We start from the raw sequence: 18,286 nt of genomic DNA, 5'->3' as shown, positions 1-18,286 counted from the left end.
ATGGCTCGCTGGTCTGTGTCCAGGTTGTCTGCGTTGGCTGTCCTGCTGCTGTCCGCCTGCTGCTGGGCTGACACTCAGGTAGGACCATGGAAAGCCTCTCGTGTCTAACACCTTCCAGCTACTTTATTGCTCACTTGGCTGCTTTCGTTAACGGTTGTTTTCTCCTCTGATCTGCCCCTGAAGCTGCCGGCAGGTATGACGTTGCTTCTGCTCAGCGTTTTACACACATCAGCTGTGACTGGTGTGTTGGGCTGTAAAGTGAAACTGTCTTGTTTCTGATGTCTCCCAGCAGAGGACAGCGCTGAGGATCTGTCTGTCTCTGAACTTCTGGAGAGAGCCAACAGAAATCTGAGTGAGTCCAGCTGCTGCCGTCCCACCGTGGACCCGTTTCATCCTTCACTGAAGCTGAAGTTTCTCTGTGATGTGTTTCAGTCCGTTCTGAGGACGATCCCATCCTGACCGAAGGAGACGTCGCCATCGACAGCGAGGCCGAGAGAAACGCTGACCCCTGCACCAGCCGGGGTTGCATGTGGGGCAAATGGACTGATGGGAAGGTCTACCTTCCTTATTACATCACCAACCAATTCTGTGAGTGTCACACTGAGGCTGGAGAGACTAAATATCCCCAAACACAGTCGTCTCTGATGGACTGAGTCTGCTGTCATTCCGCCAGCCTCCAGAGAGAAGGCCATCATCACCCGCGGCCTGGAGTCCTTTTCCTCCTTCTCCTGCATCCGCTTCAGGCCCAGCAGAAGCAGCGACCGCGACTGGCTGAGCATCGAGTCCCAGAACGGGTACCGGTCTGACATGAATGAGCAGCTTCAGATGAAAACTGTCGCTAAACGTCACTTTGTCTCCGCTACCGTCCAGCTGCTACTCCTACGTTGGCCGTCGTGGTGGTAAGCAGGTGGTGTCTCTGGCCAGGAGTGGATGTCTTTACCACGGCACCGTCCAGCACGAGCTGCTCCACGCTCTGGGCTTCAACCACGAGCAGACCCGCTCGGACAGAGACAGCCACATTCGAGTCCTGCTGCAGAACGTCCAGTCTGGTAGGGGAGCGATGTGCATGTGATCTATAAAACCACAGAAAAGGTTGAGTCTCCTTCCTCAGTTTCTGGACGTCTCCTGCCATCTGGTGGGACCTGAACCTGAAATCAGGCTGCAGGTGGATCCCGACTGATCAGAGGAAACTTCTGCATTTAAACAAACTCTGTCCTCTCTTCTCTCTCAGGAATGGAGCACAACTTCAGGAAGATCGACACCCTCAACCAGGGCACCTCCTACGATTACAACTCTGTCATGCAGTATCACAAGTAAGACGAACTCTCCCAGCTGTGTATGTTTTACGCCTGGCTGGGACCAACGACTCTGTCCTGTGTAGGTATGCTTTCTCCAAGAACAACCAGCCCACCATGCTCCCCATCCCTAATCCCAACGTCTCCTTTGGAAATGCTAAGGAGATGAGCCGCAACGACATCGACAGGCTCAACAGACTCTACAAGTGCTGTGAGTCCACATGAGCTGGTTGTGAGTTTCCGGTCCAGCAAAGCTTGATGACCCTTTGTCAAAGCTGATTCACTGCTCTGCTCTGTCACAGAGGATCCTGTCCAGATGAGCTGGAAGACGGATCAGAGAGAAGGCTGAATGTGCAGCAGATCTGACCCAACCACCTTTGTCCATCGCGGACCAGGACTAGAGGAAACCTCGATCCAGACCCTGCTGTATTTCAGATCCGTGTCTTGTCTTTGTTCTGATAAATAAAATCTGTCTTCCAGGCACAGAAGCGCTTTGTCTGTTTGTGTCCATGATTCATTCCTGTCAAAGAATAAGATGGGAAGACGTACAAACGATAGGCTAAGGTTTTTCTCAAAGTGACTCATAGTTTCTTAAACAACAAAACTCTGCGGAACTGCGTCTTTTCTCCCCTCTTTTAAATATGTAGCTTATTTTTAGTGGATTTATTAGAACAACAACCTCAGGAATGCTAAACATTCATTTTTTATTGTTAAAACATTTTAAAATGAATTCCATTATTGTTTCATTTACTTCATATCTTATTTGGAAATTTCATAATGATAAAACCTGTGACACGACTCCAATATTAATATTATTATTATTATTATTATTATTATTATTAATAATAATAATAATAATAATAATAATAATAATAATAATAATAATAATTTAACAGTTTATCTTTTTGGGAGTGTCCTGCCACCTGCCGCCACCAGGGGGCGGTACCGTTTAAACAGAGTTAAATTTGGCCGCTTTTATCTGGCAGCTCCAGAAGAAAGAGGACAGCTTCCTGTCTCCCTGTCTCTCTGAAGATGGCGGACACGTGTGGTCAGGTGCTGCTGGGATCGGGACTTACTGTCCTGTCTCACCCTCTCATGTACATCAAGGTCCTGATCCAGGTAAGGGGATGGCGCGCGCCGGCCTCCGGACGCGGTGATGGTCCTGCAGCGGCTGCAGACCCAGCCTGGGGGGGGAACAGGGTCCAGCTGGTGGCCTGGGGGGAAAACTGTCAGATATTCATGGAAACTAAGTTTCTGTTTGGGTTTCTGGTCAGAAATGTAGCTTCCAGTTTTCCAGCTTCCAGATTTCAGGACCAAACGTCTCCTGGGAATGTCTGGAGAAGGGCTGCAGGTTCCTCTCATGTCCCGGTGACCTTCTGTCCCACAGCGCCGTGGAGACGGGGTTTAAACCCGGTTCCTGGAGGCGTTTAAACCCGGTTCCTGGAGGCGTTTAAACCCGGTTCCTGACGGGGTTTAAACCCGGTTCCTGACGGGGTTTAAACCCGGTTCCTGGAGGCTTTCAAACCCGGTTCCTGACGGGGTTTAAACCCGGTTCCTGGAGGCTTTTAAACCCGGTTCCTGGAGGCTTTTAAACCCGGTTCCTGGAGGCTTTTAAACCCGGTTCCTGACGGGGTTTAAACCCGGTTCCTGGAGGCTTTTAAACCCGGTTCCTGGAGGCTTTTAAACCCGGTTCCTGACGGGGTTTAAACCCGGTTCCTGGAGGCTTTTAAACCCGGTTCCTGACGGGGTTTAAACCCGGTTCCTGACGGGGTTTAAACCCGGTTCCTGGAGGGGTTTAAACCCGGTTCCAGAAGGCTTTTAAACCCGGTTCCTGGAGGCTTTTAAACCCGGTTCCTGACGGGGTTTAAACCCGGTTCCTGACGGGGTTTAAACCCGGTTCCTGGAGGCGTTTAAACCCGGTTCCTGGAGGCGTTTAAACCCGGTTCCTGGAGGCGTTTAAACCCGGTTCCTGGAGGCTTTTAAACCCGGTTCCTGGAGGCTTTTAAACCCGGTTCCTGACGGGGTTTAAACCCGGTTCCTGGAGGCTTTTAAACCCGGTTCCTGGAGGCTTTTAAACCCGGTTCCTGGAGGCTTTTAAACCCGGTTCCTGACGGGGTTTAAACCCGGTTCCTGGAGGCTTTTAAACCCGGTTCCAGAAGGCGTTTAAACTGCTAACTGCTTCTTTAAACTGATGTTTACATCAGAAATCACCTTTAAAACCCTCATGTCTGACAGATTCACACTGTTTAAAGTCTATAGCAATAAAATGCTTTAAAGTTCAGGTTGGACTTCGGGTTTCAGTGATTTAATCATGTAGTCATGATTCAGAACGACTCAACAGCCAGGATCCAGGTCCCGATTCTGTTCCATTGGGCCAGTTCTATTGGGCCAGTTCTATTGGACCAGTTCCACTGGACCAGTTCCACTGGGCCAGTTCCATTGGGCCAGTTCCATTGGGCCAGTTCCACTGGACCAGTTCCACTGGACCAGTTCCACTGGACCAGTTCTATTGGGCCAGTTCTATTGGGCCAGTTCCACTGGACCAGTTCCATTGGGCCAGTTCCATTGGGCCAGTTCCATTGGGCCAGTTCCACTGGACCAGTTCTATTGGACCAGTACCTTAGCAACCCTTACCTGAGCAGCTAGCCTGAACGGCTGTCATCAGGCCGACTGTCTAACTATTAAAAAAGAGATAAAGTGTGTTGACAGACGAACAGGTGGACAGGCGGACAGACAGGTGGACGAGTGGACAGGCGGACAGACAGGTGGACGAGTGGACAAGCGGACAGACAGGTGGACGAGTGGACAGGCGGACAGACAGGTGGACGAGTGGACAGGCGGACAGACAGGTGGACGAGTGGACAGGCGGACAGACAGGTGGACGAGTGGACAGGCGGACAGACAGGCGGACGAGTGGACAGGCGGACAGTGTGTTGGAAAATTGTTATGAGTTTGATTTGTATTAGATATTAGACATATATACATTGATTTGTTGTATTTTGTAGTCCATGTAGATAAAGTTCAGACATTGTACTCATTGTGAACTGCTTTCTTTAACTCATGTATGACCTCTCAATGGAATGCGCTGGTAATGTTAGAGGCAGGAAGAGTTTCCTGCAGCGCATCTGTTTTTGTCAACTGCTTGGTTGACCAGTTGTCTAAAGGTTAGAGGTTAAAGGTAATAAAGTAATATAGTAAGTGATTGATGCTTAGTGAGTTCAGTTTAGTCTTAAATAAGAGATAATGATTGTTTCATATGGTCTGCCTAGCCACAGAGGAGGAGTTTCGGAACTATATAAGCTGCCGACTTTCTTTACTTCTCAGAGATCTCTCCATGTATGACTTACATGTATCATTTGTGTGAATAAACTAACAAAGGCAGTTTGACTCAGCATCGTTGTTTCTCATCCACAAAGATTTTTCCAGCACAACAGACAGGTGGACGAGTGGACAGGCGGACAGGTGGACAGATAGGTGGACAGGTGGACAGATAGGTGGACAGGTGGACAGATAGGTGGACAGGCGGACAGGTGGACAGATAGGTGGATGAGTGGACAGGCGGACAGACAGGTGGACAGGCGGACAGACAGGTGGACAGATAGGTGGATGAGTGGACAGGCGGACAGGTGGACAGATAGGTGGACAGGCGGACAGACAGGTGGACAGATAGGTGGATGAGTGGACAGGCGGACAGACAGGTGGACGAGTGGACAGGCGGACAAGTGGACAGATAGGTGGACAGGTGGACAGATAGGCGGACAGGTGGACAGGCGGACAGGTGGACAGACAGGTGGACGAGTGGACAGGCGGACAAGTGGACAGATAGGTGGACAGGCGGACAGACAGGTGGATGAGTGGACAGGCGGACAGACAGGTGGACGAGTGGACAGGCGGACAGACAGGTGGACAGACAGGTGGACAGATAGGTGGACAGGCGGACAGACAGGTGGACAGGCGGACAGACAGGTGGACAGATAGGTGGATGAGTGGACAGGCGGACAGACAGGTGGACAGGCGGACAGACAGGTGGACAGATAGGTGGATGAGTGGACAGGCGGACAGACAGGTGGACGAGTGGACAGGCGGACAGACAGGTGGACGAGTGGACAGGCGGACAGGTGGACAGATAGGTGGACAGGCGGACAGGTGGACAGATAGGTGGACAGGCGGACAGGTGGACAGATAGGTGGATGAGTGGACAGGCGGACAGACAGGTGGATGAGTGGACAGGCGGACGAGTGGACAGGCGGACAGGTGGACAGGCGGACAGACAGGTGGATGAGTGGACAGGCGGACAGACAGGTGGACGAGTGGACAGGCGGACAGGTGGACAGATAGGTGGACAGGCGGACAGACAGGTGGACGAGTGGACAGGCGGACAGGTGGACAGATAGGTGGACAGGCGGACAGACAGGTGGATAGGTGGACAGACGGACAGGTGGACAGACAGGTGGACGGGGCCAACATGTCAGCTGGTCGCTGTGTGGACATGAAGACTCTGAGGACGCAGGTTTGTTGACATGCCGTCTGTCGTGCTGCTGATGTGAATGTCCTGTCTTCAGGTGGGACACGAGCCGCTCCCCCCCAGCCTGGGCCGCAACCTGTTCGGCAGACAGGTCCACCAGCTGCCCGGCTTTTTTGCTTATGGTGAGTCTGACCCTGCTGTCACCGTGGAGACGGGCGTTTCCAGACTCCAGCTTTTCGTTGGGTTCGTCAGGAGAGCCAGAATGTTGTAAAACAGGTTTCATTAAAGGTTCTTTAGTGATTTAATCAGATTTAAACCACACCTGGCTGCAGGTGTGGTTTTTACTCGTCTAAAGACCCGTTAAAGTTCTGAGGAATGAAGCTCTCCATGCTCAGCTTGGGGTTCACAATGTTGGGTGATCCTGCTCGTCTTGCTGTGGGACTCCGGTGCTGCTGCAGAATGAAGTCTATCTTTTAGCTTTCATGTGATTTCTGCTGCACCGTGACAGACGTTAATCTGTGGACCTGTCCTTAGACGGTTTGCAGGTTTAGACCAATCAGACCACACGTTTCTCCTTCCATCTGCAGGGAAGGCCAAAACATTTCTGCGTGTTTATTTTCCTTAACTTGAACATAGAGAGGTCGCAGCTATTCAGGCCCCATCGTACAGAGACTCCTTCATAAATACCAATCTCTCCACAGCTTAAAAGTTTCCCTACATGTGAATTATTTTAGTTTTTTTAAGGAAAGTGTGTTTCCTTCCTTCTACAGCAAAACACATCATAAAGGTGGATGGAAAAGCCGGTCTCCTGAAAGGTCTGGTCCCGAGGCTCTGCGCCAGCTCCATCGGCACCGTCGTGCACAGCAAAGTTGTGCAGGTAGGCTGGATGACAGCAGGGACATCTGTTGCAGTCAGACCCACGGCTGAAGTATATTCTGTAACCTTGGATTCTTTGGCATATTCACGTGTTTTTCTTTAATGAGTAGCTGCAGCAGTCGGATGTCAGGTTGAACGGATTTCATGGCGTCCGCTCTGTCCGGCTGGAAGTCTGACCACATGCTGTTTCTAGTCACGTTTCCTCTCCTGTCTTACAGAAATGTCAGGAACGTGGTGCATCTCAGGTAAGACATCCAGATGTTCCGTCCCACTCAAACCTTTTCTGCTGACTGGTGAAGAATAAAGTTTGGGTGGAATCTGACGAGAATAAAAAACTGAGCTTGTGGTCCAGATCTTCCCCCGAGGTTCAGATTGAGGCCAGAAGTCGGACGTTGTGTGGGACTGAATACCGCCGTCATTAGAGACAGAAAATGGATCTTAATGTGAGTCAGAACCGGGCAAAAGCTCGTGTGAAAGCTGCAGAACTCACGCCGTCGCAGCGTAGCAGGAAGTCCTCATTCATCCTGCAGACGAAACTTTTCAGTCCCGGTTCTGGTTCTGGTTCTGGTTCGCTGGGAGCAAGAAAATACGGAAAAACACAGGAAGAAGTTGGACTGGAGCTTCCTCTGGGTTCTGGTCCCGACCCGTGGTCAGGCTGGAGGTCCGGCTCGGGGTTCAGGCCAGCCCAGGAGTCGGTCCGTCCGTTCGGCCCGGCCCGGGAGTCGGTCCGTCCGTTCGGCCCGGCCCGGGAGTCGGTCCGTTCGGGCCGGCCAGGCCGGCCCAGGAGTCGGTCCGTTCCGGCCGGCCCAGGAGTCGGTCCGTTCGGGCCGGCCCAGGAGTCGGTCGGTCCGGCCCGGCCCAGGGGTCGGTCCGTTCGGGCCGGCCCAGGAGTCGGTCGGCCCGGCCCGGCCCAGGGGTCGGTCCGTTCGGGCCGGCCCAGGAGTCGGTCGGCCCGGCCCGGCCCAGGGGTCGGTCCGTTCGGGCCGGCCCAGGAGTCGGTCGGTCCGGCCCGGCCCAGGGGTCGGTCCGTTCGGGCCGGCCAGGCCGGCCCAGGAGTCGGTCCGTTCCGGCCGGCCCAGGAGTCGGTCCGTTCGGGCCGGCCCAGGAGTCGGTCCGTTCGGGCCGGCCCAGGAGTCGGTCGGTCCGGCCCGGCCCAGGGGTCGGTCTGTTCGGGCCGGCCCAGGAGTCGGTCCGTTCCGGCCGGCCCAGGAGTCGGTCCGTCCGTTCGGCCCGGCCCGGGAGTCGGTCCGTCCGTTCGGCCCGGCCCGGGAGTCGGTCCGTTCGGGCCGGCCAGGCCGGCCCAGGAGTCGGTCCGTTCCGGCCGGCCCAGGAGTCGGTCCGTTCCGGCCGGCCCAGGAGTCGGTCGGCCCGGCCCGGCCCGGCCCAGGGGTCGGTCCGTTCGGGCCGGCCCAGGAGTCGGTCCGTTCGGGCCGGCCCAGGAGTCGGTCGGTCCGGCCCGGCCCAGGAGTCGGTCCGTTCGGGCCGGCCCAGGAGTCGGTCCGTTCCGGCCCGGCCCAGGGGTCGGTCCGTTCGGGCCGGCCCAGGGGTCGGTCCGTTCGGGCCGGCCCAGGGGTCGGTCGGTCCGGCCCGGCCCAGGGGTCGGTCCGTTCGGGCCGGCCCAGGGGTCGGTCCGTTCGGGCCGGCCCAGGGGTCGGTCGGTCCGGCCCGGCCCAGGGGTCGGTCCGTTCGGGCCGGCCCAGGAGTCGGTCGGTCCGGCCCGGCCCAGGGGTCGGTCGGTCCGGCCCGGCCCAGGGGTCGGTCCGTTCGGGCCGGCCCAGGGGTCGGTCCGTTCGGGCCGGCACCGGCCCGGTCTACAGAGGAAGGACTGTAACCGGTGTGTAATCGGATGTTTTCTCTGATCTGTGGTCCAGATCCGGAGCGGCCACCAGAAGGCTGCGGACGGCACCCTGCAGCACGTCGTCAGCGAGGTAAGACGCCGTTCCTCCGACACGCTTTCTGTAACTCGCCATATGAAGGTCGGATCCAACGGACTTTGTTAGAACAGATTCCGCGTTAAAACGCCGTTTTCCCTTCATGGTGGCGGGAAGCTTCTCCATTCATTCTGCCTTCTTATTGGACAGTCCGCTTTGTGGTTATAACCCGAGTTTCTGCACACAGATTATTATATTATTATTATTATTATTATTATTAATAATATTATTTTATATGTAAACACTTTTATTTTATTCCTATTTTTTTACTTCATTTTTATTTGATCTCTGTTTTTATGCTGAGGCAATGAATCCATGCGTTCGCTTCACTGAACATGGAGGTTGGTGTTCCTGCTGCGCCGTGGAATCGGTGTGAATGTGTCCAGATATTCCTTCCTCTCCGCGCGTAGCAGGAACCAGCCGTTGTTCCGGAACGTTTCCGGCATCGCAGCTCTCTCCGCTTGTTTCTGACGTTGGACTAAAGAGAGAAGCTGCCGGAACACCTGAAGGAGGCAGGAATGGTTTTATTCAGAAACGGAGAGACGAGTCGAAGCGAACGGAAGCGTCTGAAAGTCCCGGTGCAGCTTTTCTTCCTGAAAGTGGCTTTAAATGAAAACGCAGACGGGAGTGACGCCACTAAGTCTGACGTTTCAGACCTGATCCTTCTGCTCAACATCCTCAGACCTCCAGAGAGATGATCGCTCGCTCCTGCGCCACCATCGTCACACATCCGTTCCACGGTGAGTCTTCAGCGGATCGGAAGTTCTCTCTCTGTGTGTGTGTGTGTGTGTGTGTGTGTGTGTGTGTGTGTGTGTGTGTGTGTGTGTGTGTGTGTGTGTGTGTGTGTGTGTAACCTTGCCTCCTGTCTCCAGTGATCACTCTGCGGTGTATGGTCCAGTTCATCGGCAGGGAAACGAAGTACAGGTTAGTTTTTCCTCTTTTCTCCTCTGATGTGACTGAAGAGTGACTGACAGGTGTCTCCGTCCTCAGCGGCGTGCTGGAGTCCCTCGTCACCGTCTACAGGGAGGACGGCGTCCTCGGCTTCTTCGCGTGAGTACTTTCTCTTCTCGAGACCAGCTCTGGACCAGCGGTCCGTCACGGGACCAGCGGTCCGTCTCGGGGACCAGCGGTCCGTCTCGGGGACCAGCGGTCCATCTCGGGGACCAGCGGTCCGTCACGGGACCAGCGGTCCGTCTCGGGGACCGGCGCCAGCGGTCCGTCTCGGGGACCGGCGCCAGCGGTCCGTCACGGCACCAGCGGTCCGTCTCGGGCACCAGCGGTCCGTCTCGGGCACCAGCGGTCCGTCTCGGGGACCGGCACCAGCGGTCCGTCACGGCACCAGCGGTCCGTCTCGGGCACCAGCGGTCCGTCACGGCACCAGCGGTCCGTCTCGGGCACCAGCGGTCCGTCTCGGGCACCAGCGGTCCGTCTCGGGGACCGGCGCCAGCGGTCCGTCACGGCACCAGCGGTCCGTCTCGGGCACCAGCGGTCCGTCTCGGGCACCAGCGGTCCGTCTCGGGGACCGGCACCAGCGGTCCGTCACGGCACCAGCGGTCCGTCACGGCACCGGCGGTCCGTCACGGCACCGGCGGTCCGTCTCGGGCACCGGCGGTCCGTCACGGCACCAGCGGTCCGTCACGGCACCAGCGGTCCGTCTCGGGCACCAGCGGTCCGTCTCGGGCACCAGCGGTCCGTCTCGGGCACCAGCGGTCCGTCTCGGGGACCAGCGGTCCGTCACGGCACCAGCGGTCCGTCACGGCACCAGCGGTCCGTCTCGGGCACCAGCGGTCCGTCTCGGGCACCAGCGGTCCGTCTCGGGCACCAGCGGTCCGTCTCGGGCACCAGCGGTCCGTCTCGGGCACCAGCGGTCCGTCTCGGGGACCAGCGCCAGCGGTCCGTCTCGGGGACCAGCGGTCCGTCTCGGGGACCAGCGGTCCGTCTCGGGGACCAGCGGTCCGTCTCGGGGACCAGCGGTCCGTCACGGGGACCAGCGGTCCGTCTCGGGGACCAGCGGTCCGTCTCGGGGACCAGCGGTAGACCAGCGGTCCGTCTCGGGGACCAGCGGTCCGTCTCGGGGACCAGCGGTCCGTCACGGGGACCAGCGGTCCGTCTCGGGGACCAGCGGTAGACCAGCGGTCCGTCTCGGGGACCAGCGGTCCGTCACGGGGACCAGCGGTCCGTCTCGGGGACCAGCGGTCCGTCACGGGGACCAGCGGTCCGTCTCGGGGACCAGCGGTAGACCAGCGGTCCGTCACGGCACCAGCGGTCCGTCTCGGGCACCAGCGGTCCGTCTCGGGCACCAGCGGTCCGTCACGGGGACCAGCGGTCCGTCTCGGGGACCAGCGGTAGACCAGCGGTCCGTCACGGGGACCAGCGGTCCGTCACGGGGACCAGCGGTCCGTCTCGGGGACCAGCGGTAGACCAGCGGTCCGTCTCGGGGACCAGCGGTCCGTCTCGGGACCAGCGGTCCGTCTCGGGGACCAGCGGTAGACCAGCGGTCCGTCTCGGGACCAGCGGTCCGTCTCGGGGACCAGCGGTAGACCAGCGGTCCGTCTCGGGGACCAGCGGTCCGTCTCGGGACCAGCGGTCCGTCTCGGGGACCAGCGGTCCGTCTCGGGGACCAGCGGTCCGTCTCTGGTCCAGACTACCCCCGCCCTGCCTCATGCGTTTAGACTGAACCCAGACGTATGTTTAGCAGATGTTTCCAGATGTTTCTATGGTAACGATGACTTTCCCTCCCCAGCGGTTTAATTCCTCGCCTTCTGGGTGACATCTTGTCTCTGTGGATTTGCAACCTGCTGGCTCACGTCATCAACACCTACGCCATCGATGACGCGGTAAGTCGCCTCTTCTTCAGCTCTGGCAGAGGAATAGTGATTAGAAGGGGCGGAGCCGTCTGGATTAGAAGGGGCGGAGCTGTCTGGATTAGAAGGGGCGGAGCCGTCTGGATTAGAAGGGGCGGAGCCGTCTGGATTAGAAGGGGCGGAGCTGTCTGGATTAGAAGGGGCGGAGCCGTCTGGATTAAAACGTATGGTTGTGACGTGAATCATGGCGACTCGGCGTGGCGTCTATCCGTCTGACTGGATGCCGTTTCTCTCTGCAGATGAGTCACACGGGGGAAATAAAGAACTGCTCTCAGGCCGTGACGGGGGTGAGTCTGACGGACACCGGCGTAGCCTCACGGCGCCTTTACCTGTCTTCTCATCATGTTCTTCTTCTGCTCTTCCTCCAGTTCTTCGCCAGTATGCTCACCTACCCCTTTGTTCTGGTGTCCAATCTCATGGCCGTCAATAACTGCGGGTGAGCGTCCATTTTATCTGCAGTTGTGACGTCTTTCCTGTCGCCAGGAGACTCATGTTTCTGTCCCACCAGGCTCGCCGGGGGCCTGCCGCCATATGCAGCTGTATATCCAACCTGGGTGCACTGCTGGAGGCATCTAAGCAGAGAGGTAACCGAACCCCCCCCCCCCCACTCCCCCCCCCCCGAGGTCAGGCACTCTAACTCTGAGATGGTCATGTGACCCTCCAGCTGGTCTACGAAGGTTTTCCAGCGTTTCTATCCATCCAGGAGGTTTACAATCCAGACACAACATATAGTGTTTATTCAGAGACTCTAGATGGTAAATCCACCATTATTTATCACATCTTCATCACCATCACCACCATGTTGCTAAGAGACCTCTATTTCCACCTGGACATGATGATGAAGACACTTCCTGTCAGACTTTCCACCAATCAGAGAGCTTAAACTGACGGTAACGTCCAATCAGGAGCAGCCAAAGATCAACAAGTGATGAGAAAAGCAGGAAAATAATGATCCTCTATGGCTGGAATAAAGCCAAGAAGACGTTTGGGATGCAGCTGAGGTGGAGGTGCTGCAGTGAGGACAGCAGGTAGATAGTAGCAGGAAGAAGTGTGGAAACATGGAAACTGTGAGGTGGAGGTGCTGCAGTGAGGACAGCAGGTAGATAGTAGCAGGAAGACGTGTGGAAACATGGAAACTGTGTGAGGTGGAGGTGCTGCAGTGAGGACAGCAGGTAGATAGTAGCAGGAAGACGTGTGGAAACATGGAAACTGTGAGCTGGAGGTGCTGCAGTGAGGACAGCAGGTAGATAGTAGCAGGAAGACGTTTGGAAACATGGAAACAGTGTGAGGTGGAGGTGCTGCAGTGAGGACAGCAGGTAGATAGTAGCAGGAAGACGTGTGGAAACATGGAAACTGTGAGGTGGAGGTGCTGCAGTGAGGACAGCAGGTAGATAGTAGCAGGAAGACGTGTGGAAACATGGAAACAGTGTGAGGTGGAGGTGCTGCAGTGAGGACAGCAGGGTCTGCAGGCTGACAAGCATCACAAGCTTCGGCTTTAGATCAGTGAGGTGAAAGTCTGTCCTCGATGGCCCCAGCCCTGCAGGATTTCCATGTATCCCTGCTCCAACACACCTGGCTTCCAGTAATTGGATCCAACAGCCACTGAAGTTGACTGATGTATTAGTCAGGTGTGTTGCAGCAGGGAGACATGGAGAGCTGGGGCCGTCGTTGCTGGACGCTCCTGCTTTAGAACATAAAACAGAGTGAAACGTGGTGGTGGTTAACCTGCGTCTCTCTTTCAGGGCAACATGAGCAGAGGCAACAGCTTGTTTTTCCGGAAGCTTCCAGCGGGGAAGATGTACGCCATGGACCAGAAGAGATTTTCTTAAAGCTGGAGCAGAGCTGAACGTAGCTGTGATAATGAAACAGAACCGTGTGCGTGGCTTGATCCGGGGCTGGAAAGCTGGAGCGGATCGTTTTGTATGCACCTGTTTACAACGCAGCCCGCCTGGCCTCATGTTTCCACTTACTTTCAGCTGCTCCTCAAAGTCATCCAAACCTTGACTAACGTAGTAATTCTTTTAACGACCTGCGGGTTCGGCCGCAACTCGTACACGCATCGTGTCTTTTCTAACCTGACATGTTGAGATGGCGTCTGTCTGCATGTGGTAGCGTCTAATGATTCCTGTGTGATTGATCTGGGTGTCATGTTTGTCTTGTATGTTGGTGAAATCACCCTGCGGGGGGGTGGGGGGGTAATTTAATGAAAGCAAGGAAGGAGCTTGTTGGAGGACGTGTGGATGTACAGAACCTGATTAAAAACCGGCAGCGCTTCTATTAACTGATTGAACCAAATAAAAACACATTTTTCCACCTGGTCTCTCTTGTTCAGACGGTTTGTGTGAGATCGGATGTGAAACCGGTTCTGGTTCTCCTGATCCGTACTGTGTTTTAATTATGAAAACCTGTAAATGATCCGGAATGTTTCCTTCCTAAAGACTGAATCTCCTCTGAAGGACTTTCTTCCACATTCTGCCCTCCGCTTCTTTCTTCTCTGATCTGTTGGGGTGACTTCAGTCCACACGGAGACAAGTAGCTGAAACTTATCACCGTGGCAACAAAGACGAGGCATTTATCCATCTGCAGACTTTTATTTCAATAAAAAAACAAGTTTGAAATAATATCGTTAGAAAACATGAAACACCAAAACAAACAGAATCAACTGAACTGGGTTTGTTTCTCAGAGCCCCCCCCCCCCCGGCCAGGAGAAAACCTTCCATCCACGCAGACTTCTGCTTGGTTTATGTAACACCGGTCGTCCACGTGCAGCCGTGCACATCGACACTCTGCTCAGACATCTTTAGGAATCGTGTGCGACGCATAAATCTGCATTTGGAGTGACGAATCAGAGGAAAACTTCTTGGTTTGTGGGACAAGACCCGAATCATCTCTACCATCAGAAACACTTCACACCAAAATGGTAAAACTTGCTGAGCTGCCACGGTGGTGACGTTACCATAAACACACACACACACACACAGTTCTGCTCAGATCTATTGATGACCATCGATTCATCACGACACGCAAATCCGTCGTCTCTCGGGGAACATCAGAGTGAATAAAAGTAGGGACAAACGGCGAAGCACGTGCACGCTTGTATTTCCTTCCCATCATGCAGCAGCACGTCTTCCCCTCCGCCCGCCGAGGTTAGGCTTCTGGAACGACGTGTTTACGCTGGTCTGCTCTGGCCGAGCGCTACGAGCCGCCGCCTTCTGCAGCCTTGTTGCCGCTGTGGTGACTCTTGATGTGCTGCGTCATCCCTTTGCGGTTCGTTACCGTGTGTCCACACTGGACGCAGGTGTAGCGTCCTCTGGTGTGCTCCCAAAGGACACGCCTGTTGCACGCCATGCCTAGCACACAAAGGACACAGGTTGGCCTCAGAGAGAAGACAGAAAGCTTCAGCAGCGTTTCCACGTGTTGCTACGGACGTCTGCTGCCGACTCAGACCGTCTGGAACAGGGTGTCGAACTCCAGTCCTCCAGGCCCGGTATCCTGCAGGTTTTGTTGTTTCCCTGCTCCAACACACCTGACTCAAATCAAATGGATCCATCAGCTTGTTGTCAACCTGTTCATTTATTCTGGTCAGATGTATCGGAGTGTGGAGACAAACTCCTGCAGGACGCCGACCCTTGAGGAGTTTCACACCTCTGGAACGTCAACGACTTTTCAACAAGCAAGATCAAACCTCAGCGAAACTCACCTTGATTCTTCTTCCAGACGGCTGAAGACCCTGGAGGAGAGGAGGTCGCGGATCCCGGAGCAGGGGGGGCGGCCTCGGAACACCTGGTCTGCGTCTGGAACTGCCTCTGGACGTCAGGAACATCAGGAAATGCTTTTATAGCAGCGGGTGCATCAGCAGTTTCCATCCTGAGCAGAGGCTGAGCGGCTGCTCTGGAGAGCTGTGGAGGGGAGGGCTCCAGGACAGGCAACATGGGGGGGGCAAGGACAGGGGGCTCTGAGGAGCCTGGCTGTGGAACAGCACCAGGAAGGGATCCATTTGTGTTTGCAATCTGAAATGGGACCTGCTGGGGTGAAGACACAGATTCCAGCTGTGGGGGGGCCTGGTCCACAGACTTGGGGTTGGTTTTTGAGGTGTTAGGGGTTGTAAGGATGGGGGGTGTTGCTTCAGCTGCTTTTGGTTTGCCTCGTGGCACTTTGGAGCAGGTATGAAGGTGTCCCAGCAGGTTCCGGTAGGACCGCAGCTTGGTACGGCAGCTCTCACACCTGCAGAAACAGAAGCAACGCTTTGTGACGCGAAGAAACTGGGAGCGAAAACATGGGACAGGACTACTTACTGGAAGTAGATGTTTGGTTTGTGGTGCTGCCTCGTGTGCTCCATTAGCTTCTGCATGTTAGGGAAGGAACCGCTGCAGCCGCTGGTGGAACACCTCAACACTTTACCTGAAAGGAAGACGCAGTTCTCTGGTCAGATTCGTCCATCAGAGCACCAGAACGACAGCAAAGCTTCCTGCAACAACACATCTCTGTCCGAGTCTTAAACTGTTTGGGTGAAGAAGCAAAGGAAGACATTGAAACGGAGTCAGTGTGGAAATGATGGTTTCTCTTCGATTAAAGTGTCACTCATTCAACTGAAAAATCACCAGTTGGACCAGTGAGAAATCACCAGTTGGACCAGTGAGAAATCACCAGTTGGACCAGTGAGAAATCACCAGTTGGACCAGTGAGAAATTACCAGTTGGACCAGTGAGAAATTACCAGTTGGACCAGTGAGAAATCACCAGTTGGACCAGTGAGAAATCACCAGTTGGACCAGTGAGAAATTACCAGTTGGACCAGTGAGAAATCACCAGTTGGACCAGTGAGAAATCACCAGTTGGACCAGTGAGAAATCACCAGTTGGACCAGTGAGAAATCACCAGTTGGACCAGTGAGAAATCACCATTTGGACCAGTGAGAAATCACCAGTTGGACCAGTGAGAAATCACCATTTGGACCAGTGAGAAATCACCATTTGGACCAGTGAGAAATCACCAGTTGGACCAGTGAGAAATTACCAGTTGGACCAGTGAGAAATCACCAGTTGGACCAGTGAGAAATCACCATTTGGACCAGTGAGAAATCACCAGTTGGACCAGTGAGAAATTACCAGTTGGACCAGTAAATGGACAAACAGGTCAATAACCGGCTGCTGGGACGAAGTGAAGTGAATATTTATCTCTCCGGGCCTCCAGGGAGTAAATATGGAGCAACACTTCGCATCCCTGCTCCGTGTGAAGACAAAGGTTCCGCATGAGACCACCGGACCCACCGGGCAGGGACTCAGCTGGGATCTCATGGTCCTTCACGTGGCTCTGCAGGGCGCTGGTCTCCGTGTAGACCCGCTTACAGCCGTACATCGGACACGGGATCCGCTGGATCCCTGAAACTGGGAATAATAAAAAAAACAGTTGAACCAATATAACAGAATTATTGGCCTAACAGATTAATATAACAGAATTATTGGCCTAACAGATTAATTTAACAGAATTATTATAACAGATTAATTTAACGAGGTTAATAATTAATATAAGTAATAATTAATAATAACTCTCCTGGAGCTACTTGCTATGCTAGCATGCTAAGTGACTAGCTCGCTCCGGAATTCAACAGGAAAACTGTGCGCCATTTTGTGATTTTAAAGCACAATTGCAAACCTCCATTTCCATTTTCGGGTGTTTGTAGGACGGTGGTGCCCGCAGACATGGCTGTAGACCCGGTCCAGTTCTCAGAAACGACAATAGTGGACGCGCGAAACCGGACTGGCAGAAACGGACTACAGTACCCACAAGCCCCCGCGGTTTGCCAAGAACTTCCGGGTCGGTCTGTTCAGTCAGTTGATCCTCCAGAGTCACAAAAACATTTTACATTTGTTTTCTGACTTCAAAAGGCAGAAATCTGCTTTGTCAAGGTTTAATGTTTCTCTAGACTTCCTTTGTGCTGCCGAATCTCTTCATGTTGATAACGACACTCTTTAAAAGGTTGATAAAATACTCTTGGACTTTTTCACTAAGTTAAAAACGAGGCTGAAGTTCGCTTCCGAGGACGTTGCCCACCCCTGTCATAAACAAAGCCTAAAGGTCACAAACAAACATGAATGTTGCTTGATTTGTATTCAATACCTGATCGATACGATGATCGGTGCAGAGACGAAATGGTTAAACGTTGGATTCTGATTGGTCTGAAATAGTTTCACAGGTAACCGTGGCAACAGTTCTCTGCTCCTTTCAGTCCAACAGGCAGCTCATCCAGCAGGTTTACAGCATGAACATGTTGGGTTTCAGCTTCATTCAGATTGTTGCTGGAACTAAAAGGTCCCGGCCGTGACCTCCACCCCCCCCATGGGGTAATTCTACACGGCATGGTGGCAGAACATCCAGATGTGGTGAACATCAGTCTGAAGCACAGATCTGTTGTCATGATGGATTCCATTGATCCCAGAAACATGAGGCTACAGCAGAAAAGAAAAGACTCGTCTTCGCTACTCGGCTTTTACACTTCAGGACAAACACAAGCTTTCTGTCGGCTCTGGGAGTGTGCAAAACACACACAGTGTAAAGTGTGTGAAACGGAGCATCACTGCCTTCACACACACACAGGAAGATCCTCAGCATCAGCCAGCAGCTGATCAGTGTTTTTTGATCCTCTCTAGAAGTCGTGTTGGTAGTGGGTTTGCAGCTTTCAGGTGTGGAATGGAGGTGTGTGTGTGTTCTGTTCCCACACGCAGGACATCCAGTTCATCTCAATCTCATTAACAGGAGCATATTTCACATTATTCTGCCTTGACACATACAAAACAAGTGATAGACTGAGGAAAATAAATCTTTCCACAATAATCTCTCATCACCAGAGATGTGC

At 54.2% G+C, this 18,286-nt stretch overlaps 3 protein-coding genes across 3 annotated transcripts; 2 read left to right on the top strand and 1 right to left on the bottom strand.

The window, feature by feature from the left end:
* LOC306758113 (hatching enzyme 1.2-like) lies at positions 1-1,520 on the top strand (the record flags this gene model as incomplete). Its single annotated transcript, XM_079243323.1, has 7 exons — positions 1-78; positions 307-352; positions 433-588; positions 674-794; positions 871-1,049; positions 1,232-1,313; positions 1,382-1,520. The coding sequence occupies 7 exons, from the start codon at positions 1-3 to the stop codon at positions 1,518-1,520; spliced, it is 801 nt and encodes a 266-aa protein (XP_079099449.1).
* Positions 1,521-2,301: 781 nt separating this feature from the next.
* Positions 2,302-13,606, top strand: mtch2 (mitochondrial carrier homolog 2). Its single transcript, XM_079242195.1, has 13 exons — positions 2,302-2,414; positions 5,858-5,942; positions 6,531-6,637; positions 6,855-6,881; positions 8,508-8,564; positions 9,250-9,307; positions 9,440-9,491; positions 9,558-9,617; positions 11,311-11,404; positions 11,671-11,718; positions 11,800-11,867; positions 11,940-12,015; positions 13,174-13,606. Exons 1-13 carry the CDS (start codon positions 2,328-2,330, stop codon positions 13,258-13,260), a joined length of 906 nt encoding a protein of 301 aa, XP_079098321.1. The 5' UTR covers positions 2,302-2,327; the 3' UTR covers positions 13,261-13,606.
* A 543-nt stretch (positions 13,607-14,149) lies between these two features.
* Positions 14,150-17,205, bottom strand: znf414 (zinc finger protein 414). The gene is made up of 5 exons (XM_079238151.1): positions 17,086-17,205; positions 16,701-16,817; positions 15,727-15,832; positions 15,132-15,655; positions 14,150-14,781 (listed from the first exon to the last, which is right to left on the bottom strand). Exons 1-5 carry the CDS (start codon positions 17,132-17,134, stop codon positions 14,627-14,629), a joined length of 951 nt encoding a protein of 316 aa, XP_079094277.1. The 5' UTR covers positions 17,135-17,205; the 3' UTR covers positions 14,150-14,626.
* Positions 17,206-18,286: the final 1,081 nt, after the last annotated feature.

The sequence above is a fragment of the Telmatherina bonti genome, assembly GCF_933228915.1.
Source record: "Telmatherina bonti genome assembly, chromosome: 1".
In the NCBI taxonomy this organism is placed as follows: Eukaryota; Metazoa; Chordata; class Actinopteri; order Atheriniformes; family Telmatherinidae; genus Telmatherina; species Telmatherina bonti.
Note: the sequence above shows the minus strand (reverse complement) of the source record. Positions and strands in the feature narration are given on the sequence as shown.